The sequence below is a fragment of the Phaenicophaeus curvirostris genome, chromosome 2, assembly GCF_032191515.1.
Source record: "Phaenicophaeus curvirostris isolate KB17595 chromosome 2, BPBGC_Pcur_1.0, whole genome shotgun sequence".
NCBI classification, from domain to species: domain Eukaryota; kingdom Metazoa; phylum Chordata; class Aves; order Cuculiformes; family Cuculidae; genus Phaenicophaeus; species Phaenicophaeus curvirostris.
The window spans coordinates 67,504,272-67,529,930 of NC_091393.1; the positions used below are offsets into that span (position 1 = coordinate 67,504,272).

The following is a 25,659-nucleotide window of genomic DNA, read 5'->3' on the forward strand; positions in this document are numbered from 1 at the left end:
TGTAAGCTCTACCAGCTCCTGCTAGGACAACCAAAGTCATCAACTCCTCCTACCAGTGATGTTCACTGGAGGTTCCTGCTCCCCCGCTCACAAACAAGGTAGAAGGAAATGGGTACTACTCTTCAGCTACTGTAGTTAATCATAACAAGATAATCAAAATCACTTGTGATTTTGGTGTAATGCTCAAGACTGAGAAATAGACAGCCCAGACGCTGACAGGTTTATGTTTACTAGCCCCTACTACCTCTGTGAACAAATCCTGTTATTGTGTGTGCTTTGCTTAGTTTGATAGTACATGGATTCTAGTTCCCTAAATAACTGGAACTATCATAGATCTTACCCTTCTAAGACTCTAAAACTAGTTCTGTAATTGACATTAACTGAAAAGACCTCAAATAAATCTGTTCACCTTCCAACATACTCTATTATAAGCTCTTATCAATGTTTGAAGACATACATTTAAAACACACATGACAACCCCCAAAAGATATATGTAATTCAAAGCACAGTTAGAAGCTAGTAGCAGAAATGACTGTGCAAAAGAAATCAAGACAATATTTTAAGTAATATAGTATTGCCAAATTGTTTTGTCACAGCTCATTGTTTCTCAGTCACTTCCTTACAAGAATTTCTGATAGACTGCCATCTATACAAATAACAAGAAAAGAAATTTTCATATTATTTACCAATAAATTATTCCTTTTACTATTTGATATGTAATTAAAGAATTGGGAAATAGCATACTATTACACAAATACAAAGATGGGGAAAATCAAGCAACAACAAATAAATAATGTTATAGAATAAATGAACAACCTTCACGGACTTGGCCACCAGCCTGCAGATGAAATCCATGAAATCCAGGTCTTTATAGCAGTGTGTAACGACGGTACCCCTTGCCAGTGGGACTCCAGGTTTCTTTACATGGTGAAAAAAAGTAAAATTAAAACTGTCAGGGGTAAAGTGAAAAACCCAAAGTAAAAATCAATATAAATCTCTAAATTAATCCTACCAATCAGCTAACAACATTTAAATTGAAATAAATAATGGAAACCCACATGAATTTGGACTTTTTTGTATTTACATTAGAACAGACAACGAATAGCACTATATATAATCTATATTCAAATAAACATACATTAGCAGTTGACAACTCTTCCTAACAGCAGCAAATACTTGCACATTAAAAGCATACTCTAACTTTGCTAAAATAAAGGGTACTTACAATCAAAAGCTTTTTATAATTAACAGAAACAAGAGGTGGGCATCCAGGCTCCATTCCTGCAATTAAATCTTTCAGTACAGTCCTACAACTAACCACATGAACAGACAGACCATATTCATAGACCTATTAACAGAGTCAGCATATTATTAATAACAGCCCCTCACATTTCTCCCAACTTGCATCTGTTAAATACTTTACCCTTATTGGATCCATCCAATGCCATTTATGAGTTGGGCTTTTTATATCTAAAAGCTGAATAACTCTCACAAATAGTTTAGTCTCATGATAGGGCAGAACACAACCAATCAAACTATCTTGATTGTAGAGATGGATGTGAAACCTAAGGGAAAATCATATACATACAGTTAAAAATTATCTGGAGGTTCAAAACAAAGACCCAGCTGTATTCTTCTCATAGCAGGGAGTTTACTTGCCATACCGACTCAGATGTATGGTCCACCTAGAGTTCAAAATCCCAAGGTGGCCACCAGACCATACGTGCTAGAGCGTTAGCATTTTTTTCCCTCGTTCTCAATAATTTTAGGTCCCTACAGGTCTTAAAATACATTTGTTTCTTCTGCATAGATTTCAATATTAAACCAGGCATCACAATAATCAAGTATGAATTTCAGTAGAATAAATACATTAAAAAAATTGTGATTCAAAGCTTATATCAACAAAATCACCCACTTTTCAAAGACATGAAATATTACACTTTCTGCATCTGGATAGGTTAATTTACATAACCAAATACATCAACACTTCACAAAATACTTGGTTTGTTTCTCTTCCACACCTTAGCTTTAGTTACAAAGGCATGTCATCCATGGTACACAGTTAATATTGAAAATCAGCTCTTTTGCACAGCCCATTTCTAAAAGCATATAGCATAAATGCCAATCTAGGTCCTCTATAAGATGGCTAGAGCTGGGCAAATCTAGTGTAAGCCACGCAAGGAAATAGTTGCTTTTATGTAATTACCACAACAGATCAACATTTTCACAGAAATCTATCAATTACTCTAATTGGCAGAGAAGAATATCTGGCCCCATAACGATTACTCCAAAACGGATATTAATATTCTAACCTCTATTTTCAGAAAACTAAACTAAAATTATTCAAACTTTTTCTCATCAGGGAAAAAATTCCAGCTTATCTGTTGACATGTAGGATATCCAGTGGATTACCTGTGAATCAGCCATTCAAGGCACTTCTGGGCTGGCTTAAGCATAAAGTAAGGAGACAGATGAATCAGGAATAATGAAATATTCTTATTCAGTTCCTGATTTACTGCTTTAGACTGAACACTGCGTTCCAGGCCTTTGGACATGGAGCTAAACAAACTGGACTGGAACGTTTCAAAGGCAGGATCGATCCCCATCAACTCTTCTAAGCCAGTGCATCCTGAGGAAAAAAAATGGAAGAATGCTTTAAACACAAAAGTTTTATTCACTAGTCCTACCCATTTACCTCCTCACTGCACATCCAGCCTCACTGGTATGCTGGGACATGTCATCCTCACTAATCAAACCAAACCAAGGAATAAACAGGTTTATGACCAAAATCCCAAGTAAATGTATGAGTTGATTTATTATTTTTGTTCAATAGAGAACATGGGGGTGGTCAAATATGGGACCATTTCCGAAATATTGGATCACAGATTATGGAACCTCCACCCTCAAACTCAGACAAACATAGGCCTGAGCAACCTCAGTTAACTATCCCTGTGCTCAGCTGGGCTAGTATCAAGTGCTCTCCAGCAGTGCCTTCCATCAAAAATTATTCTGTGATTTTATATGGAAGAAGCAAGCAAAGGTACCTCTTTGAATAGATTTAACTACAATATTCCACAGGAGAACCATGGGAATTATTTCTTTATTTTATAAAAGCTTGTAAATATCAATGGTGAATCACAAAGCCAACAACTTCATTTGAAATAAAGAAAACAGGCATTTGGGTGAAATACGAAATAAATTACTATATGCAGGAGTTCAATAGTAACTATTCAAGTAATTAAAAAATATCCTGTGTTGCATCAAGGATGTATGTATCAACACTCCTGTTACTTAACATTGATACATGCTGTCAACATTTGTGGTTTTAGAAACAGTTTTCTCACTTAAGAAGTATCACATACCCAGGTAAGGTTCTATATAAAAACAGAAAGAGATCCGAAGTGTGCAAACACAGCTATGGCTTTTGCCACTTTATATTATTTGTGGTCATTATGTTCCCACAAAGTAGGACATCAGCACGTTTTCATGAAATCACAGAATGCAGGTTGCAAAGGACTTTTGGAGATCTCTAGTCCAAGGCCTTGCTCAAAGTCCTGAAATCAGACCAGCTCGCTCAGGGCAGTATTCAGGCAGAGTTTTCAAAAGGATGGAGAGCACAACCTCCCTGAACAACCTGTTCAACTGTTTGACTGCCCCTATGGCGAGAAAGCTTTTCCTTGTATGCAGATCGAACCTCTATGGTTTCAACTCATGGCCACTGTGTTCTGTCCTCTAGCTATGTGTTCCTCTGGAAAGCCTGACCCATCTTCTCAGTAGGTATTGTCAGGCTGCTATTAGATCCCTTAAAGACTTCTCTTCCCCAGACTGAATGAGGTCAGACACATTTATTCCCAGAAGCCTCCCCTTATAGGGCAAATACTCCAGCCCTTGATTGCCTTTGGACCCTGACTTTCCAATCAGCTGACCACTCACGTGCCCAGAAATGTGCTCCAAGAGGACCTGCTCTATGATTTTTCTATGGGCTGGAGTGATGCTGAGTAGCCCGTAGTTTCCTGCATTATCCTTTTGGCTTTTTTTGAACACGGATTTGCCATTCCCATTTATCTTCCTCCAGCTGTTTGTTTTTGGTTTTGACAGATATATATATTTCAATGTTACCAGCACCCAAAGAGCCAAACTCACCAATGGCAAAAAACGTGTCCCTGTCAATAGCAGCAGCTTCCTTGCAGTTGAACAGCAGGGATGCTACCTCACTGCGGTCCAGGAGGCTGGCATCACTCTGGGGCAGGGCCAGCCGCTTCAGCTGCTCCGCAAGGGACGTCATGGCTCTGTGTTTTGAGACAAGAAGCCTCCAAAGAAACCTAAGGAAAGAAAACCAAAACAGGCCCATGGATAAAGCAGTTCACGGTGATACAAGAAGTAGTTACTATCACAAAAAGGAATATTTTTGATTTAAGCTAAAGCAGAATTAAGTTTCATCTAAGTAATTGCGTTCTTTGAAAGTTAGACAGAATGTCCCTCTGACAGTGTGTTTTCTTTAAAACAGCATTTTCCCAGACACTGTTCATTCTTTGGAGATAATAACATCTTGTGTGCAGCATAATCTGTGCTGAACAGATGTGTCTGCTGTGATCACCTCTGCAGTCTCTCCTTATCAACCTTCCAGTACCTGAAGAGGGCTACAGGAAGGCTGGGGAGGGTCTGCTTACAAGCCTTGGACTGATCGGACTAGGGGCAATGGGTATAAACTGGAGAGGGGCAGATTGAGACTAGACACAAGGAAGAATTTCTTCACCACAAGAGTGGTGAGGCACTGGAACAGGTTACCCAGAGAAGCTGTGGCTGCCTCATCCCTGGAGGTGTTCAGGGCCAGGTTGGATGGGGCTTTCAGCAGCCTGGGCTGGTGGGAGGTGTCCCTGCCCATGGCAAGGGGTGATGGAACTGGATAATCTTTAAGGTCCCTTCCAACCCAAACGATTTAACGATTTTACGATTCTATGATTCTGTCTCCAAGGCAAGGTCAGGCAGAGCTGGAGCTGGCTTCAAATTATCAAAAGATTTGAGTGTCGTGAAGTTTCATAATAATAATAACATTCAAATCAGAGCTTATGAAGTAATAGAAAATTGATCCATGTACATGCAAGTGGTAAATGCATCCTGCCCCAGCTCTTATCCGGCTGCACACGAGTGACGGCGATCGTCCCCTCGTGCTGCCCAGCCCTGCTAAAGGATACTTGCTTTCTACAACCCCCAAACGAGACTTGCAGAGTTTTATTTCCCGGCGTTTTCGGGACCGATGGAGCCCGTGCCGCCCGTCTCCGCCGGCGCGGGCCCCGGCTGCCCCTCCGCGACGCAGACGGGCCTGGGGGGAGGGGGGGGTGTTAAGGGGGGATGGGGGTTAAGGGGGGATGGGGGTTAAGGGGCGGATGCCCCGAGCCGGGGCAGAGAAGGGCCGGGGAGCAGAGGGCGCCGCGCCGACCCCGGACACCGACCTGGCCCCGCGCCGCTCGCTCGCGCCCCTCACGCCGCCACCCACGTGGGCCTCGCGCCCCGCTAACCCGGAAGCGGTGCCCGCCGCGGCCAGGAAGCTCCCGCCCCCAACCCAGTTCCCCGGGGCGGAGACTTTGGGCGGGGCTGTGAGCAGCTGCTCTGAGGGGAGGGAGGGGCGTTTGGGCTAGACACAGAGTTAAGTTTCGTCTAAGCAATTGTGTATTTTGAAAGTCGGACAGAATGTCCCTCTGAGGGCGTGTTTTCTTTCAGACCGCGTTTTTCCAGACCCTGTTAATTCCTTAGAGATCACAGAATCACTAGGTTGGAAAGGACCCACTGGATCATCGATTCCAACCATTCCTATCAAACACTAAACCATGTCCCTCAGCGCCTCGTCCACCTATCTTTTAAGCACCTCCAGGGAAGGTGACTCAGCCACCTCCCTGGGCAGCCTGTTCCAGTGCCCAATGACCCTTACTGTGAAAAGTTTTTTCCTGTTGTCAAGCCTGAACCTCCCCTGGTGCAGCTTGAGGCCATTCCCTCTTGTCCTGTCCCCTGTCACCTGGGAGAAGAGGCCAGCTCCCTCCTCTCTACAACCTCCTTTCCGGTAGTTGTAGAGAGCAATGAGGTCTCCCCTCAGCCTCCTCTTCTCCAGGCTAAACAACACAAGTTCCCTCAGCTTCTCCTCATAAGACTTGTTCTCCAGCCCCTTCACCAGCTTTGTTGCTCTTCTCTGGACTCACTCCAGAGCCTCAACATCCTTCTTGTGGTGAGGGGCCCAGAACTGAACACAGGATTCGAGGAGCGGTCTCACCAGTGCCGAGTACAGAGGGAGAATAACCTCCCTGGACCTGCTGGTCACGCCGTTTCTGATACAAGCCAAGATGCCATTGGCCTTCTTGGCCACCTGGGCACACTGCTGGCTCATGTTCAGTCGGTTGTCAACCAACACCCCCAGGTCCCTCTCCTCCAGGCAGCTTTCTAGACAGACTTCTCCTAGTCTGTAGCACTGCACAGGGTTGTTGTGCCCCAAGTGCAGGACCTGGCCTTTGGCCTTGTTAAACCTCATGCCATTGGTCTCAGCCCAGTGGTCCAGCCAGATGATAACACCTTGTGTGTTGAGCGCGATAGACGTGTCTGCCGTGACTACCTCTGACTGCAGCCTGTCTCAAAGGCGAGGGCAGGCAGAGCTGGCTCCAGAGGTCCGAATTAGCAAGAGATTTCACTGTTGTGAAACTCCTAATAACATTAGACCTTGGAAAATAATAGAATATAGACTCACAGAATCTCTAGGTTGGAAAAAACCTCTTGGATCATCAAGTCCAGCCGTTCCTGTCTGCCACTATGCCATGTCCCTGAGCACCTCGTCTACTCGTCTTTTAAATGCCTTCAGGGATGGCGACTTAACCACTGCCTTGGGCAGCCTCTGCCAGTGCCCGATGACTCCTCCTGTGAAGGATTTTTTATGCATAAGATTTCTGGGAAAATTGACCCATATGCACATAAGTGGGAAATCCATCCTGTCTCAGCTCTTGTCTGACAGCACACAATTGATGGGCATCAATTGTGTTGCCCAGGCCTGATAAAGGATGCTTGCTTTCTAAAACTCCAAACTGAGCCTCAGAGAGTTCATTTGACGGCACTTTGGTGTAATTTTTGGTCCAGATAGAGAAGCCACAGTGCGATGCCTGCGGCAGGGCATGCTCTTGGCTTTGTGCTGAGCCCAGCAAGGCAGCAGCCTAGGCTGTGGGCAGGAGTCTGCTAAGCAGGATCAGCACATCTTAATAACAAGGGTGTGCAGAACCACAGAACCTTGCAGGCTGGAAGAGTCCCCTTGAGTACTGTGAGCAGTTTTGGGTGCCACAGTGTAGAAAGGATATAAGGCTCCTGGAGGATGTCCAGAGGAGGGCTGCAAAGATGGTGAAGTGTTTAGAGTGGAAACCATATGAGGAGGGGCTAATGTCACTTGGTCTGTTCATCCTGGAGGAGACTGTGGGGTGACATCATCACAGTTTACTGCTTCCTCACAAGGGAAGGAGAAATAGCAGATGCTGTTCTCTGAGGGAATGGCAGGAGTATGGGCCAGGGGACGTTTAGGTTGGATATTAGGAAATGGTTCTTCTCTGAGGTGGTGGTGGAGCACGGGAACACGCTCCCCAGGGAAGCAGTAATGGCAGCCGGACAATATTCAAGAAGCATTTGGACAATGCCCTCAGACATGTGGTGTGAATGTTGGGTTTGTCCTATGCAGGGACAGGAGTTGGACTTGATGATCTTTCTAGGTCCCTTCCTACTCTGGAGATTACATGATTCTATGAAAAGTTGTTTGATTTAGCCCCACTGTGAGGTCAGCTCAGAGCAAGTTGCTCAGAGGTTTGTCTGGTTGCTTGGGACTTGTCTCCAAGGTTTGAAATTCCACAGCTTCACTAAGACTCTCATCCAAGCTTTGATTATTCTCCGGTTAGAAAGAAATTCCTAATATTAAACCCCACAGTGTATCCCAGCAGTCTGCATTCAAGGCTGCAGAGTTCTGCACCTGGAAGTCACGACACAAAGCCAGAAAGGGAACATGGCTTGTGGCAAACCAGGAGAAACCTGGAAAACCGAGTGGAAATAAAACTGATTTCAGTTCATATGAATGGATGGACAAAACTACAAAAATTACAGTTCCAGCACCAGGTCTGTACAATTATTTCCATGTATTGTTGACAAACTGTATAGCCATAGCAGAAATAACGAATTTATTTGCATAGTAAAGCTGCTTTATTTGGGAATCATTTAGCATACAGTAGAAATGCAAGAATTGGATAAAAGTTTAGGGTTGCAGAGAACTGTTTAAATGCTTAATTTTATCCGTTAGGAGCGCCCACTGATTTCAACAAGACTCTGCTTGTATTAAGTTAAATCTTTGTTTGAGTGTGAGCAGAGAGAGGAAATGAAGCTGGTTGTCTGACCCTGTGTTCAGCCTCTGGCCTGGACAGGCGCACACTCTCCTGGGTGGAAAACTGGTTGGCTGGCCGGGCCCAGAGAGTGGTGGGAAATGGTGTGAAATCCAGCTGGAGGCCAGTGACAAGTGGGGTTCCCCAGGGCTCAGTGCTGGGTCCAGCCCTGTTCAATGTCTTTATCAATGACCTGGATGAAGGCATCGAGTGCACCCTTAGCAAGTTTTCGGACGACACTGAGCTGGGTGGAAGTGTTGATCTGCTGGAGGGTAGGGAGGCTCTGCAAAGGGATCTGAACAGGCTGGACCGCTGGGCAGAGTCCAATGGCATGAGGTTTAACAAGGCCAAATGCCGGGTCCTGCACTTGGGGCACAACAACCCTGTGCAGTGCTACAGACTGGGAGAAGTCTGTCTAGAAAGCTGCCTGGAGGAGAGGGACCTGGGTGTGTTGGTTGACATATGACTGAACATGAGCCAGCAGTGTGCCCAGGTGGCCAAGAAGGCCAATGACATCTTGGCTTGTATCAGAAACGGCGTGACCAGCAGGTCCAGGGAGGTTATTCTCCCTCTGTACTCGGCACTGGTGAGACCGCTCCTCGAATCCTGTGTTCAGTTCTGGGCCCCTCACCACAAGAAGGATGTTGAGGCTCTGGAGCGAGTCCAGAGAAGAGCAACAAAGCTGGTGAGGGGGCTGGAAAACAGGCCTTATGAGGAACGGCTGAGAGAGCTGGGGTTGTTTAGCCTGGAGAAGAGGAGGCTGAGGGGAGACCTCATTGCTCTCTACAACTACCGGAAAGGAGGTTGTAGAGAGGAGGGAGCTGGCCTCTTCTCCCAAGTGACAGGGGACAGGACAAGAGGGAATGGCCTCAAGCTGCACCAGGGGAGGTTCAGGCTTGACAACAGGAAAAAACTTTTCACAGTAAGGGTCATTGGGCACTGGAAGAGGCTGCCCAGGGAGGTGGTTGATTCATTACGTGACATTATTTTTAGCATAGTTTAAACCTGCATAAATATGCATGTTGCCATGTCAAAAATACTAATCATTAAAATATGTAGACTTTAAATAGAAAAGAAAGCTGTTTCAAAAAAAAACCCCCAAAACTAGTCATTTTTTAGCAATGTAATTCGTTATTTGAATACTCTAGCCACAAAGATAAACCAGAAGTTGTAAATGCTGAGATGTGTTCAGTTTTTCCAGTATTTGTACTCCACTCTATTCTTTGCTGTGGAGAGCTGCAAGATGGAGGTTTGATACCTTTGTGCTTTCCATTCCATACTTATTTGGTTTCAGAGTAAAGCTGGGATTCCCTTCAGAGGTTAATTGAAGGAACAGAGGCACCTTCTGCAGAGGGAAAGTGTTTGTTCTTGGTTTAATACTAGAAAAGTGTTTTCTGGGAAAAATATAAAACCAGAAAGTCTGTTACGAAACCTGCTTAGTTGGCTTTGTAATTCCCCAGTGGGGAAGCTGAATATCACAGAAATTTGCTCCATGCTGGACTAGAAAGAGATGCTCTTCTGTACTTAAATCTAAGCCTGTTTCAAACAGTGCTTTTAACTTGCCAGTGCCTGCATTGTCCTGTATCTGTATGGGTGGAATTCTCATATCCAAACTACAGCTGAGATCACCTCTGCTGATGGTTGCTATTAAACTATGTTTGACAGATTAGATCGCCTGTTAATAAATCTCAAAGACTTACAATATAAATTGTTATATACTAATTTTTATTTAAATAAAAGTGATGTGTTTCAAGTGTTTTCTGTAAGCCTATTCACTCTTAAGTATTGGTATATTTGAAAAAATTTAATTGAGAAATGCAAATATTGTCAAACTTCTAATGTTCTTTATGTCTTGGTAATATGACGGTACTGCTGAAGCAAATTTAACTGGTGTTTTATCTAGATAAAGATGTAGTCTTTATATTCCTTTCCTTCCAACTCACCTCACCAGCTGTGCAAATATAGAACTATAACTGCCTTGGTAAGTAATGCAGCCCAGTAGGGGTAATTGGTAGAATGAAGTAGTGCTGAGGAACCTTCATCACACTGTATTTCAGAAGTTTTATGCAGACAACATCTTGTTCTACCCTGTAGACCAAATTCCTGTTAGGTGCACTCCTGAAATGCATCTTCTGGTTTGGTGCAACATGTAGGCAACAGATGGGGAGGAATTTCATTTAAAGAGGAAAAGGGAATCACTTGTGGTACAAGAAGTAGCATTCAATTGTAATATATCAAAGTGAAGGTAAGGAATCGGGTGCTATCTGGTTTTTATTATTATTATTATTATTCATTTGCTAAAATGTTACTTCTCTTTCCTTCTTGCACCACCTCCTGTAATCTAGTGATCCACCATGATTTTATTTAAAACAGTTCTGAAGGAGATGGAGGAGAGCCACCTTCTGTGCGCTTCACCATTGCTTGCTAATAATCTTGGTATTTTCCTGACGTTTCCTTATGCTGTTACTGATACAGAATGTGGCAGTGGTTGACATCTAAAATGTGATCTGGTTGCAGTGTAATGAAGTGTTATTAAAACCTTTCTAGGATATGCAAAGGAGTTTGTAACCTCATTAGAATGAATCAAGTTCTCTAACTTTTTAAGCAAAAATAGATGTTAACAGAAATGTGTGTTTTATGTGGATATATGTATGCTCAATGACCTGTAAACTGATCTGTGTTCCTGTGCAGTGGTTTGAAGATCTTATAAGTCAAGGTAATCTTATTGACGGGATATATTTTTTTTGCTCTTGGTTGCAGAAGGAATACTAATGTTTTGTAGTTTTGGAAGCTGTGCAGCTATGTCTGCTTCTCTGAGCTAATCTGTGTCCTTTGTTCTTAATTTCTGTACACCACTGCTCCCTGTTGGAAGGATATCATTCATAAGAAGATATCTCTGAATTTATAGAGTTACTGCAATTATCAGGAAGAACACGGCTCTATTATGTACTGCTGCAGTAACGTTTTTTGTCTGTTTTCAGTTCTTTCTACTCTGACAATGCAGCAGTCACCCTTCACCTCTGGACTCTGTGAAATGATGAGACAGTTCCCTTCTGCAGTGTATACATTGATAAGGCTTTAAGGTCATTATTCCCTTGGCTAAGCTTTTGTTAGAGATTGGAGCTGTTGTATCATGTAAAAAAACAAATATGTAAAACGAGAGAGTTAAGTTGTTTTCCCTATCAACCCTTCCTGCCCTAAGGGCTTGATCTTTTTATGCTAACGTAGTGAAAGTCAAGAGTAATTCTGATTAGGTCAGTCGAGTTGTATGAGTATGCAGCTGATGTAACTGGAGGCAGAAACCATCAAGCATAATTCCATCGTGACTGAGGTTACAGAGAATTGCAGTTCTCATTGCTGGAACAGGACCACAGGACTGAAGGGAGAATTAATTCTTCAGTTGAACCGAAGGGGTGGAAGAAGCTTCCTTGCTAGGCAGTGTATCAAGCACGTCGTCCACTTACCACTGTGGCAGGCAGTATCATGTTTCCCTGGCTTTTCTTGGAAAATCTCCTGCAGCTTCCCCCAGCCATAAATTTGCATGTGTAGCTGCGTTCCAGATCTAATAATAAATAGAAACCCTCTGGATGGGGTGGCAGGAAGCTATTTTGGGGATTTTACTGTATTAAAGGCTTCCTGATATGGTAATATAAACTAAGGGCTTCTGAATCAATATTACTGTAAAGGAAGCTTTTTATTCTAGGTAAGGAGAAATAATCCCCAAATAATAAAAAACCCCAAACAAAACACTAGCTTCATCTAGGCGGATGCAGAGAAAGTGTCTGTTTGCAAAGGATAGGCTATAGCCATCTTTGTGACTCCATTTTTATCCATGCAAAGTAGGTGTAGTTTGTACCAAAAGCATCAGGGAGAGTAAGGAAGACAAATGGGGGTGGTGAAGAATGGAAGAAAAAAGCAGTCCTTTCAGCACTGAGCTACAGATAAATGATGATCTTTTTGTTTATTGTGTAAAAGTTCAACTTGAAAGTTGGATTTTAATGACTACACAGTTGTTGCAATGAAAAATGGGAAAATGTTCCTCATGATTGCTGTAATTGCGATGGTTCTTTGTTATGAGTTGATATTTATTTGGCTGGGAAGTATGATACTGTGTGTATATGCTAGCTGTTTATTTTTATGAGAAGATCCTCATGCCAAGAAAATCTACTGAGAGAGAATGTGTCATAAATGTGCTGTGTGGTAGTTGTGAGTCACATTGTTTAATGCTTTGGGAAAAGTTCATAATTGGAGTGTAGCAAGGTGGTCATTAGAGACTTGGATGTAATAAGCAGCAAAGAGAGTGTTTTGTATTAGACATGTCTTATCTTTCATAGCAGGGCTGTAAACAGTAAAAGAGGCGATAAACTGGAGCATGGAGAGCAGGAAAAAGTGATCAATAAGGAACATAGTTCATACAGCATGCTTTTCTTACTGTCTTGCTATTGTCTCCCCCAATTGCCTGTTATTCCAGCAACTGAGACATTGGAATGGCAGTAGAGCTCATATGGAACAACTACTCATTCCTGACTTGCAGCTGTTCAAACCTCTATTTGCTTGTCAGCCAGCCATTTGCTGTTATTTTTATTAAACACCAAGACGAATCACATCTCTTTCCCTAAAGGAAAAATAGTGTCATTCCTATCCAGATGCACTAAATACAAATTTCATCCTTTTCCCGGGCTGTCCATTGTGGGGTTTTCCAGAGCAATCTCAAATATGTTGCTGGAGCGAGAGTGGCCTTGGGATAAGGACACTATTATGCTTGATGGAACAAAACCATGGGATGAGAAAGCAAGAATTCAGTACACACAAGGAAGTGCATAGAGCATTGTGACATTGCTTAGATAAGTGTATCAAAATATGTAACCACTAGCTTTGCCTTGCCTGTTGGTAGCAGTAAGAAAATATCAAAACTCTTTTTATATTCTATAAACACAGACATAAATTTTAGAGTTATTATATGATTTGTATCAAGAAGAATATAAAAGGAGTCGGGTTGAGAATAAAGTTGTCTCACTCTGCATCCCAGAATGAGTCTGTGCAATTTCAAGATGCAACAGTCCATTGAAACCAGTGCTGCTTCAATTTCTTGGTTTGCCCCTGTCACTTACAGTCCACAGGCCTTTTTTATATCTGGTGAGCATGTGGTTTGAACTAGAATGAGCTCACAACTTTATACGATAGTGCCTGAAAGCAGCATGATCCACACTTAGTAGCATTGAGGAGAAAATATATCTGCCAGTTTTGCTATTCAATTATATTGAGTTACATGTTTTTATTTATCCCCTTAATAAAGTTTATTGATTTTGTATGTTTTTTGTAGGAATGAATTATGCCTTCATGTAATGCCTGGCACAGAGTCACTGTGAATGCTGGGAACTGAACATGTATATATGCATATATATATGAAAGATATTAACACTAATATTTAAAAGATATAGAAAGTCAGAGGATGCATTTCTGTGATAATGACTTATATGAAGTATTTGCAATCATTAAAATAACCAAAGCTTTTCAGTACAATTTTAAAAAATGTTTGGCTTTTATATGTACTTTCATTGTGCATTGGGAAGTGTTTTTGCTGTTATGTATCTTGGTAAATCCTGGGGAAAATACCCCATTATTAGAAGAAATAGTGTGTTTGATTTAGATGGTAGGGACTGGCAGCTGAGATTTACTGACAAGCCTAGATCTCCAGGTTTGTTGATTTACTACAGGTGCCATGTTTTCAGAGTTAAAATAGTGGCCCTGCTGTCTTGAGATGATGTAAAGACTCCATGCTGCCTTTCATAAAGTAGTCTTGACATCTCGAAACGTCCTTGATAACAGCTAATAACTCTTACTGACGAAAGTATATGCCAATGTTTTCTCCAGTGCATTTCTTACTCTCTGTCATTCTGCATGTACTGTATATGCCAGTGATTTAAGAGGGTTCTTTGCAGAGAAGCTACTTAAGAGAAACTTAGAGGCCCAGTAGCGTCAGTGACAGACTGAGGGGAGGTTGCTATTTCTGCAGAAGGCTTGACAAGCACTTAGTATAGCGGGTAGGAAGGAAGCCTGGCCTTGAATATATAGTGAAGGGGAACGTGTGGTGCTAAGAGTCAGGTGATTCTGCCACTGATGCTGACAGACCTCATTCAAATAAGCCCAATGGCCAGAGACAAAGCAGTTCCTGCTGTGATGCTCCTGTATACTGCACAGGAGAGGTTACACCTCAGAATCTGTCTCACATTACCTGTAGTAAGATCCCTTTGGTTTTCAACACCTGCTGATTCTTAACAGAATGGCCATCTATGTGCCTTGTTTTAGATTGTAGAGGGGTAAAAATATATTTTAAACAATTTATGATTAATTTAATCTTTAAAATGTGCCTAGTCTATTCCTGCCACTAACACGATTAGAAACTCCTTTGTGTGAATCTGTCGCAGACAGATCTGAGGTGCAAATCACTATGGCCTTCCTTGGGTAGAAGCTGTGGTGGTGATGTAACAGTTAGGCTACACTGGAAACCCTAAGTGCTTTCCTTAACATTTTGTATAAACTGTCTTCCAATTCAGAACTCATTTATAGTTAATTTATAATGCATTTATAATGTATTAATAATTTGTTGTGGAGCAGATGTCGTTCAAGCACATCAAGAACACGAGTCAATTGAGGTTGGACTATGCCAGAATTAAATTTTCCAAGCAATCTTAATTCAGATGCTTTGTACCTATCACAATGCAGACTTTAATTGCATAGTCAGAAATTACTTTTTCAGCAGAAATCATGCTTCATTCAGCGTATTGTGTAAGCAGTGCTCTACAGTATTATGATTTCTTTTTTTTTATTCATTGATAAAGCGTGTTCCTTAATACATAATTTATGATTTTCAGCTCTGGTCATTGCAGTATTTGTACATGCTTCAAGTATTCCAAATCCATTGGGTATTTGATTTTCACATTCTTCCTTATGCTTCGCAGCATTAGTATTATTCCAGATCTACAGGAAGAAAACTGAGGCATGTGCTCCAAACTGTCCATGCTTCCATTTTCCCTTCCAGTGGACAATTGTAGGATAATGAATGCTTATACTATGGAATTTGTCTTTCCTCTAAAGTGCTTTACAGGGTACAGTTACATACTGTCTTTTTACCCACTAAGTAGTTCTGGTGGTTTGGACATTTAGACTCAGCACAATCCTCTATTTCTTTGCTATTGCCATCATGCTTTGTTTTAAAAATTCTCTTCTGCAATTGAAAGTGCAGTCTATGACTCTCTTGACTTCCACCAGTGGTACTTTAAGATCAAAAAAATCAGGCCCTACAAATTTAGGGACTGACTGGCCTGATTTCCCATGGATCATCTGTGTGCCAAGGGTACCTATGAAGGAGATATAATGGGGATAGCTGAACCATGGAGACCAAATAACTGTCTTGGTATTTTAGAAACACATCCATAACTGAGTAGAGAAGTCTAAGATACATTTGAAGCCATCCATTTGAACTGCAAAATAAGCTTTCTACTGAATACTGTGGGAAAACAGGTCAGGGGAAGATGTGTTCAGACTATCTCAAGTAAAACATGAATTCTGGAGTTTGGTATAAATAAACATGGAGCCTTACAGCCTGTAAGAATAGGCCTAACTTTGCCCTAGTTGCTGGCACCATCTCCAGTAACTTTTCTCCGTATAAACTGGAAAATTACATACAACAGCATCTGGCTTGGAAAAAAGAAAAAAAATTCGGTTCAGTTCTGAAATTCTGGAAGATCACAGCTATTCCAGATTTAACTATGGGACACAGGAGAGGTTTAGACTGCACATTAGCACAACTTCACTGCATTTATCCTGTAGACAACTGGTTTCAAAGTGAAGAAACATGCAAATACTCTCCTCTCCTCCTTTGCTTATGCTAAACTGAACTTGTGCAGGGATAGAGGAGAGCTAATTAAGAAATCAAAGGACTTGTCCACATTCAGAGAGACTGAGAATAGTATATTCAATGGTGCCATGAGTAGGTTATTGCTGGTAGATGTCATTAGCAACTAGTCTCATACTGGAAAGTATGTTGTGCAAAAGTGATACCCATTGCTCCTGAGATGAGAATATGGCCGATATTAGTGAAAAGCAATCATAGCTGGACAGGGAACAAATGTCTTCAGAACAGGAACTGGAAAATTCAGGCCTTGCTGCATTCATGTCAGGCATGGCAGGAATGTTGTTAATTTTCTCAGCGTTGATTCTTAATACAGCTGAGTGTCAGAGTAAAGCTTTGTTGAACAGGATGTAAAGACAACAGTTCTGGAAAAGGAAAACTTGCACTATACGTGTTGCAAGAAGACCATGTTATCCCTATTTGGCAGTAATTCAGGTTGTGCCCAATGCTGCCTTATACAGAGATGGATTTGCCCCTTTTACTGATCTTTGTATGACTCCTGTGGAATGAATAAGAAGTAGCTAGTATTAATTTTTACAGACTGACAATTTGTTTAACTGAGTTGCCTTCTTAAGTGTGTAACCTTAACTTCCTTGGTGCTAGTGAGATTATGATGGTTTATCTGCAAAAAGAAATGAGGGCACTGAGACTGCAACTTGTCTAAGGTCATTCAGTCAGTCTGTACAAATGCTGAGTTTAGAACACAGCAGTGTCTGATATTCAGTGCCTATGTCCTGTGCCCATAATCTCCACCTCATACCTCAGTGATTTAAAACCTGACAGGTCTCATCTGTGCCCCTTAGATGATTATTGTCTGGAAACTGTGACTTAGTTGATAGTGTTTGTTTCTAGATAAATAAAGTCGTGTTGCCTATGCATACTTTATCAGATGCACACATCTCTGTTCTCTTTTCTCAGTGTGACCAGAACTATTGCTGAATAATATTTTGCTCTTTTTTTTTTAGACAAATAGACTCAGGTAAATAATCAGCTATGCATCGCAGGCTGGGCTTTTTAAATAACTGGTAGTATTCATGAAGTACAAATTATACAGTCAGTTGCAGGCTTTCACATTGCTTTAGTTGCACAGTTTCTTCCTTGCTTAGTATCTTTGTGTGATAAGGCTAAGCCAACGTAAAGCAGGAACACAGCCAGGATTCTGAAAACACATGATGGTGTGAAGGTTTCTCCAGAAGGTTTGCAATAGGCCATGCTCTGCCACAAGCCCTGCCCCTTGCATTCTCATCACTGAACCATTTTTAAAATCCTGGATCTGTCCCACCATTTTTTCCGACCTTATGCCAGCACTATTTGTGGTTTCCCCACCTGTTACCATGTGTATTACATTGTAACTGTCTGCATATTACTCTACTACTTTAGTGTGCTAACAGGCTGACTGCAGTGTTGTACATAAATTACCATGTACATTTCCCAGTTTTTCCTTTGATGTTACATTTCTCGTCTGTGCAAAGCATCTATCGAAGTTTCTGATATTATTTACTTCATGATCTCATCTGTCTGTGTGAGTTGTATCTACACAGACAAGAACCATTAAACGAAAAAGGCACCCTCAACAGGCTAGCTCAAGGGATGAGGGAGTTTAGGTATCATGATTCCTTCTGAAATGTTTAATAGAAATATGTCAGAATGTAAGTCCGACAGCTCTTGTCATTCACAAAAGTAATCATCTTGTGTAGCACTGCCTGGCAGTAGCCGTCACTAGAGGGTTTGCCTTCTGCTATGTTACACCTTTCAGCACTCACGTTGCAGTCTATGATTGTTATATATCACAGTACTGCCTACTGATACTGTGGCAGAGACCAGATGTTGAATGCTTCCTACTAATATCTGCCTTGAAGATAATATCTACCTTGGAGAGAACCAGGACCACCTGTTATGCAGGTTACAAGGCTGCAAGTGTGGCCCTACAAACAGTGGGGACATCTCCTCCAGGGTATAAGGGACCCTGAATGCCTGAGCAAGTCTGGCACACTACAGTAATGCTAGGCATTTTGGGGTGCAAGGCTACACAGACACCTGGGACAAAAACCATGGAGATGAGGAGTGTATCTTAGGTAAAGCATGCTGTAATAATAGTTACTCTGTAAGCTTCTCAGGGCTTTTAGATAGAAGAAGCCTTTGCATCAGAGAATGTGTTCTAGGTGGACATTAGGGACCAAAAGAAACATTGCCTATGCTATTTCAGAGACAGCAGAGTGCAGCTCAACAAGCTTGTCTCTCTTTCTCTCAGTGACAGTAGTCTAATGGGCCAAGACCTAGTTTTTAGGGAAAATTTTGTCTGAATTGACTTGCTCAAGGTCACATAGGGCATCTTATGCTGGTGTGGATCAGGCCATGCCTCAGCCCCGTGATTTTCCTTCAACAAAAAGGGTTGGCAAAAGCCAGTGATCTCAGTGCAGTCAGCATTTTCTCCATACTGAAGCCCAAGCTATGCTTTAGTAGTATTTGTCTGTCCTATAAATGTTTCTTGCTACGCTTCATCCATGGCTGAATTTCAGGGACAGAGTAAGTCGTCTCTATATATAGCTGATGAAACACTTTGGGATCTTCTGACAATGAAGCCAGCAATGCATTTTTTCAGCTCTTTTTCAATCTGTGTTTCCAAACGTGCCATTTGAAATAGTGTATTTAAAAAAAAATTATACTGTATACTTAGCTTCTGTGCAGTTAATATCACCACACGTGAGTAGCATGGGGATTTTTCAGAGTCAGGATTTGTGCCTCTTGGTAATAGATGTGGGAGGGCTAATATGCCCAGTGCCCACAGTGCTTTTCCTTAGCACAGATAAAACCAGAATTTAGATTCCCAGATGTAGGCTTCTCTGCTCTCTTTCTGCCTTCCTTTTGTATTTGTTCATTTTGGGAATATGAAGCGAGTTTAACATTTATTCATATTATCTTTACATGTAAAATTTAATTATTTGGGTTTTTTTTCCTGAACTTACAAATGAATGTTTTTCTTACATTGAAGAAGATGGGTTGCGTTTATTGTATTGGAAAAAAAAGGAGGGCTATTTCTCTTGAAATCTAATGAAAAAGATACATTTTATTACATAACCCACCTTTCTGCTTAGCTTTCTTTGGGAAATTTATGCATAACTTTTACCAGAATCTGACATTTTGGCCTAATCTAAATTATCAATGTCTCCTTTAAATGATTAATTTTTCTGTTGGTTAAGTTTTAAACTAGTGGATGTTTACTACATGCAAAAGTACATTTTTTGTAAAAGTTATGACATACTTTGAAAATAAATGGGCTTTTTGATCCATCTTTTAAGATTCTGTTAACACTTTACATAAGAGAACAAATACTTTAAATTTATTTTCTTTTGTCTTTCATTTCTTTATTCTTCCTTTAGAAACCACCCTACTGTTCTTTTTCACAAAGAAGCAGGCTGTGTCTATGGAAAGATAATAGACGTACTGACTTACTGAGATCTCATAAGGTTCTTTATCTTCCTGTGACCTTTCAAAGACAGTTTCAGCAGATGTGAACTATTGTGTTCCTACACAGAAATGTTACAGTTGAAAACCAATGGTGATCATCTTCATATCAGTTGACTGGTTATAGATGGTTAATTAAGTAGATAAATCTGGCTAATTTCTTAATCTATATCTCGCTAAGTTCAAATAGAAGAATAATATGGGGAAACGTTGCAGTGTTCAGCATTTATATTGTTTTATTAAAAAGTTGAGGTTTCATTCTCATTCTAAGATTTTGTGAGAAGAATAAGAAGCAAGTTGAAGGGATTGAAAGTCTAATGAACAGTAAAAATACTGAGGAATGAGTTCTTGAGGGAATGCTATGACAGCTTTTGGGGAGCAAGTGGATGTTATGTATAAACTGTGTGAAACTATTTCCATTTCAATTAAAAAAAAATGATAAAGATTGACACAGGAGTTGAAAACTACTTCCTTTAGTTAGAAAAGTTAGAAAAATCCTTCGATTCTCAAGCAGTTCAATGCAAAGTGTGCCAGGAGGGTTTGGCTTAGGTGTGCTAGATTCTAAAATCATCAGTGAGTTGGGACTCTGATAAGAAATATTGAGTGACTTCACCCGCAGACCTGCTGCTCCTCTTAGGAAAGTTCTGGCCTTCTTGGTGCTCCTCCTGCATCAGAAATGAGATCTTATTGCCCCTTTGTCCTCCTGGGGTAAAGGCATTCTCCTGGGCAGGCCCTTACTGGCATTTATATAAGCTGCGATTATTTTGCCAAATAAGAGGTAAAAATAGTTGACAGTTCAGCTCTGCCATCTCCATTTCTGATCTCCCTGCGGCACCTTATTTCTTCTAATCTATTTGACAATCATGAGTATTCCTTTTGTCTCACCTCGTTGCAACCAATCTCCTTGAATACTGTGTTCAGTTCTGGGCCCCTCACCACAAGAAGGATGTTGAGGCTCTGGAGCGAGTCCAGAGAAGGGCAATGAAGCTGGTGAAGGGGCTGGAGAACAGGCCTTATGAGGAACAGCTGAGGGAGCTGGGGTTGTTTAGCCAGGAGAAGAGGAGGCTGAGGGGAGACCTCATTGCTCTCTGTAACTGCCTGAAAGGAGGTTGTGGAGAGGAGGGTGCTGGCCTCTTCTCCCAGGTGACAGGGGACAGGACAAGAGGGAATGGCCTCAAGCTCCGCCAGGGGAGGTTCAGGCTTGACAACAGGAAAAAACTTTTCACGGAAAGGGTCATTGGGCACTGGAAGAGGCTGCCCAGGGAGGTGGTTCAGTCACCTTCCCTGGAGGTGTTTAAGGGACGGGTGGATGAGGTGCTGAGGGGCATGGTTTAGTGATTGATAGGAATGGTTGGACTCGATGATCCGGTGGGTCTTTTCCAACCTGGTGATTCTATGATTCTATTGTTCACTGTGTTTCTTCCTCTTTCTCTACTTGGGACTTCTGTCCTTTCTTGCCTGCTCAGCTTGCTGATTTCTGTTTTGATTTGATTTTCTTTCTCCTTAGGCACAGATATTTTGTGGCTGTGTGACTCTGCTAGCTTTAGTGAACATAGGCCTAACCTACCTCAGATGTGGGAATAAGCTGATTGAAGCACACTGCTTTATTTGTACTGATCTGCTGGGTACAGCTTTCCTTTTCTCTAGGTGAGCTGGAAGAGGCAGTTCCCTTTCCACTTCTAGTTTGGCGTCACCGTTTCATTTTGGCTCCGTTTCCACTAGAGGACTCCATTCATATGCTTCTCATTACCATCCACACAGTTAGTTTATAAAATTAAATTAAAGTAGTAAACAAAATACCAGATACTCCTCCTAAAGCTCCATCTATAAATATCTCCCATGCCTACTCATGCTGTCTGATTAAGGGGTAGTAAGCACTTATTTAGAGAACCCAAAACAGATCAGATTCCATCAAGATAGGCATTTTTTTTAAAATTAGTGAAAATCTTTTAGCTTCCTGTTTCATAGGTAAAAAAGCCCAACTCTCAAAATATATGCTGATGAAGTTGAAGCCCCCTCTTCTGACATTTTCAGAATTAAAAAGTTAGATTTTTTTTCATATTGGAGTATTTTGTTTCCATCCAAACTGAACTAACATGAACTACCTAATCTGGATTTTGAAATACTTGCCCATTATAGAAAAATATGTGTTTATTCTTATTTGGAATTAACTTCATGTCTTTTTTCATTTTGTTTGTTTGTTTGTTTGTTTTTTGGGTTTTTTTTATCTCTCAGATTAGCTGGGAGATATGATGGTTCTAGCTGTTGGTTTCTTGGAGCAATGATGACCTTTTTGCTTAATTTGTTTTTTTATGAAAGTACTAAGTTTACCTATGTACCAAGTAAACATGAAAAAATGAGTGGTACCTTTGCAGCAGTGGCTAGCTAGGTTCTGATCAAATCCAGTTATTTTATGAAAAGAACAGTTGTTTTATGAGAATTATTGACTTCTTTCCGAATTATAGAAAATCTGAGTAAATTTCCCTTTGATTTCCAGAAATCTAGGCATGGGCATGACTTCAGTCCTAATCCCTGGTATGATTGGATACTCTTTGTTGTCATAATGCCTCAGTTTTTATTTCATGACACAGGCACACTGGCCTATGTTATAGGATGAAAGCCAACAAATAAAATGTAGCTTTTAATTAATACTTCCCTATATGAAGCCAGCAGTAGCTGTAAGGCTCACGTGTACTGTGGAGTGGGGAATAGTATGGTGCCATCTGACTTCATTCACGTAGATGCCCAGACAAGGTGGTGCCAAGGAAAGACATGAAGCTGGTTGTGATGGCTCACCTCTGACGAGGTTGTATGTAAAAGGTTTTGTTAGCGTAGGTAAGCATTTTGCAGAGGAGACAGCTCTGGTTCAGAACATTAAAGCTTTACATGTATACTTCCAGGACTTTTCCAACGTCTTCCTGCTTTTCCTCTAGAAAATTCTCCTGTACGGTGTATAGTGAATAAGGAGAAATGGTTTTCCTGATTTCAAAGGCTTAAATAGTCATTTAGTTGACTGACATTGGACATGTATCCCAAACCACAGATGACTACCCAGCTATAAAAATAAACTACACAAATTGTACCAGCATACACATAACGTGTACATACGTTAAATATTTTGGTTTGGAATTGCTATTTAATATTGTTTGAGAGTATCCTAAGGGAATGCTCACCTGCACTTGAACAAAAAGGTCTAAGCATAGCATTCATCAACATTTGCTTAATGATCTAGATGGAAATGTAGCGACCTGTAATATTTGCATTGAGCAGGTGAAAAGCATGTGGTTCTGATTTTGCTGCATAGACTTGGAATTTTATTTTTAGACCGTATATCTTACAATATGTACATCAGTTTTAGGAAGTTCAGGTTGCATGATACAATCATTTTGCAAGCCTCTTCTGAATCGAAATTTGCAACCTTCATGCTGCATTTATGAAGTTCTTTCTTACCTGATGTGTAGGTGTTAGCTGTGCATGTTCGTGTGTTCTAAATTACACAGGCTTATTGGATAGAAGGTGACCTAGCAGAAAGCAGAGCTTTAATTAGCAAGACAAGGTGTAGGAAATGTGCTGTCAGGCTGTTAATTATTCTGGTTATTCATTCACATTGGCTTAGAAACCTATGGTTGCTGTTACTGAACATAGTTCTCTCTTCTACCTGGATTCAAAAAGGTCACCTTTGGTGAGGGTTTTCCTTTTGAAAATAAGATTTAAAGTATCCCCAGTATGGACGCTGCTGGAGAGGATGATCTTGGCTGACGATAGGTGCAGACATTAATGAGAGGCTGGATGAAGAACATCATAAACTTGCTTATTTACAGAAGAAATATTGTCACCAGGGCAACTGAAATGACATGGCATGGGAACTAAGGGACATGCTTGTCAGGATGCTTGATGTCAGTGCTATCTTTTCAGATTCTACCCTGTGGAAAGCAGAGGTAAACGGCTCTTGTCACGCGTTTATAAAGTTAAACATGCTGGCTCTTGCGATCCTTAATCCGCAAAGGAAAGTGGGAACGATTCAAGGGTCCACGCAGACTTCAGACTGATGCTGAACAACGTCACACTACATTAGCAAACCACGGACCGGTCTTGGGGAGGAGAAGAACACGAAGGTGGGTAATTTTACCCAAACTGGAAGGACGGCCGGGCCATCAGGCGGTGGTTTGGGGCCATCCCGTCCTGTCCCATCCCGAGCCGCCCTGTCCCGCCCCGGCTCCACGTGACGGCCCCGCCGGGATAAGAAGGCTCCGCGCTGAGCAGCGAGGGTCCAGCCGCAGGGAGCGACCGCAGCGGCAGGGAGAGGGAGGGGGAAGGAAGGTCACCGCAGGTCAGCACCTATCTGACAGCTGTCAGCCTCTGCTCTCAGCAGGACTCATCAGAATTCACTCCCTGTCGTCTCGGGAAAGAAACAAATAGAAAGGAAAAAAAAAAAAAAAAAAAGACATTGCTACCTACAACCCGTCAGCAAATAAACTAAGCTTTAAAAAAAAAGAAATATATATAAAAAAATATATATAAACGTGGTGGAAGCCACAGCAGCTGAAGCTGACACTCAGGTAGCATGAATAGCATGAACCAGATAGATACAAACATGCAGTACACCTACAACTATGAAGAAGATGAGTACATGACGCAAGAAGAAGAGTGGGACAGGGACCTGCTCCTGGACCCAGCATGGGAGAAACAGCAAAGGAAGGTCTGGAAATAAATTAATGTGTGTCTGTGTATGTGCTGCTGTGTGGAATGTTGTCCTCTCTTACTGCTGTGCTGCATTGGGAATTGCTAGGGCTGTGCAGCAAGGGTTTCCAAGAGAATATACATTGTATAAAATATGTATGTAATATATATCGGCCATGCCATATTTTGATGATAAAGCATTCACTTTCTGGATTTTTAAGTGACGCCTGTGTAAGGTGAAAATTATTTATGAAACTCAGGAGTTGCTTTTTGTATTGCACTGGAAATAATCTGACAGTACCTCTAGATTTATGTATTAGTATTTCAGTAATTTTTAACTTCATTTGCTGGGTCCTCCTTTCATAAAGCAGACTTAGAATTGATGTGTGTGTCTGATTGGTTTTCAAAAGCAGTAAAATGCAATTATAAACAGGGAGATGAATGAGATGGTTCAACATTGGTGTGCAGAAAAAGCTTGCAATATTTCTGAGAGCAGACTGAGAAATCACTTTTGAAATTGCTATCTTGTGAGCCAGCTCTTATTAGAATTTACTCTTAATTCTGACTGAATGATCTGACAAGGAATATATTGCCTAGAAATATATCAGGCTAGATATGGAAAACTATTTCAAGATTAGGTTCCCACATGCCAATTTACTGTCTGTGGAAAAAAACTCCTTGGAATATACCATTGTAGAGGAAATGTGTCTTGCGTTTTAGGTATAAGAAAACTATTATGCCAGCAAGTACTGCCCATGCTCTTTTTCTGAACATAGCCAGAGATTATAATCTCATCAGCAGTCTTGTCAGTGGCTTGGCACTTTAGTAATATTTGCAATATCTCATTTCAGAACACTGAAAGCAGCATATGGAAAAGAGAAAAATTAAATACTGTAAAGGATTTAGTAATTCCTAATGTAAAAGGTGATGTTGAAGTCATAGCTGACAGATCTGGGATTAAAAGGTTATCTGCCGGTTACAAGAATGAAAAAAAAACGGGGGGGGTGGGGGGGAGGGGGTCTGAGAGAGAGAGAGACAAAGAAACAGCACTCTAGATAATATGCTTTTTGCTATGGGTAGGCAACTCCAAAACCTTAAATTGCCAGCTTATATCTGATTCTGGCCCACTGTTGCAGTCACAGCTTCTACAAAAACTATACAATAAAAGTATAGATATAAAAGTAAGAGCTGCTAGAATCACCAAGCCAA

At 41.3% G+C, this 25,659-nt stretch overlaps 2 protein-coding genes across 6 annotated transcripts in view; one reads left to right on the top strand and one right to left on the bottom strand.

Moving 5' to 3' along the window:
• HEATR1 (HEAT repeat containing 1) overlaps window positions 1-5,480 on the bottom strand; it is a 39,381-nt gene extending 33,901 nt beyond the window's left edge. Inside the window, exons 1-5 of one of the 2 annotated variants that reach the window (XM_069852354.1) lie at window positions 5,454-5,480; window positions 4,144-4,322; window positions 2,413-2,629; window positions 1,424-1,565; window positions 817-918 (exon numbers count right to left, since the gene is read on the bottom strand). In XM_069852354.1, coding sequence (XP_069708455.1) covers window positions 817-918; window positions 1,424-1,565; window positions 2,413-2,629; window positions 4,144-4,285 — 603 coding nt within the window. In that variant the 5' untranslated portion in view covers window positions 4,286-4,322; window positions 5,454-5,480. The remainder of the gene's footprint in view (window positions 1-816; window positions 919-1,423; window positions 1,566-2,412; window positions 2,630-4,143; window positions 4,323-5,453) is intronic. The other variant, XM_069852353.1, reaches the window with a different exon arrangement.
• Window positions 5,481-24,040: 18,560 nt separating this feature from the next.
• Window positions 24,041-25,659, top strand: part of ACTN2 (actinin alpha 2) — a 71,625-nt gene continuing 70,006 nt past the window's right edge. For all 4 annotated transcript variants that reach the window (XM_069852360.1, XM_069852358.1, XM_069852356.1 and 1 more), the window contains exon 1: window positions 24,041-24,469. In XM_069852360.1, coding sequence (XP_069708461.1) covers window positions 24,335-24,469 — 135 coding nt within the window. In that variant the 5' untranslated portion in view covers window positions 24,041-24,334. The remainder of the gene's footprint in view (window positions 24,470-25,659) is intronic.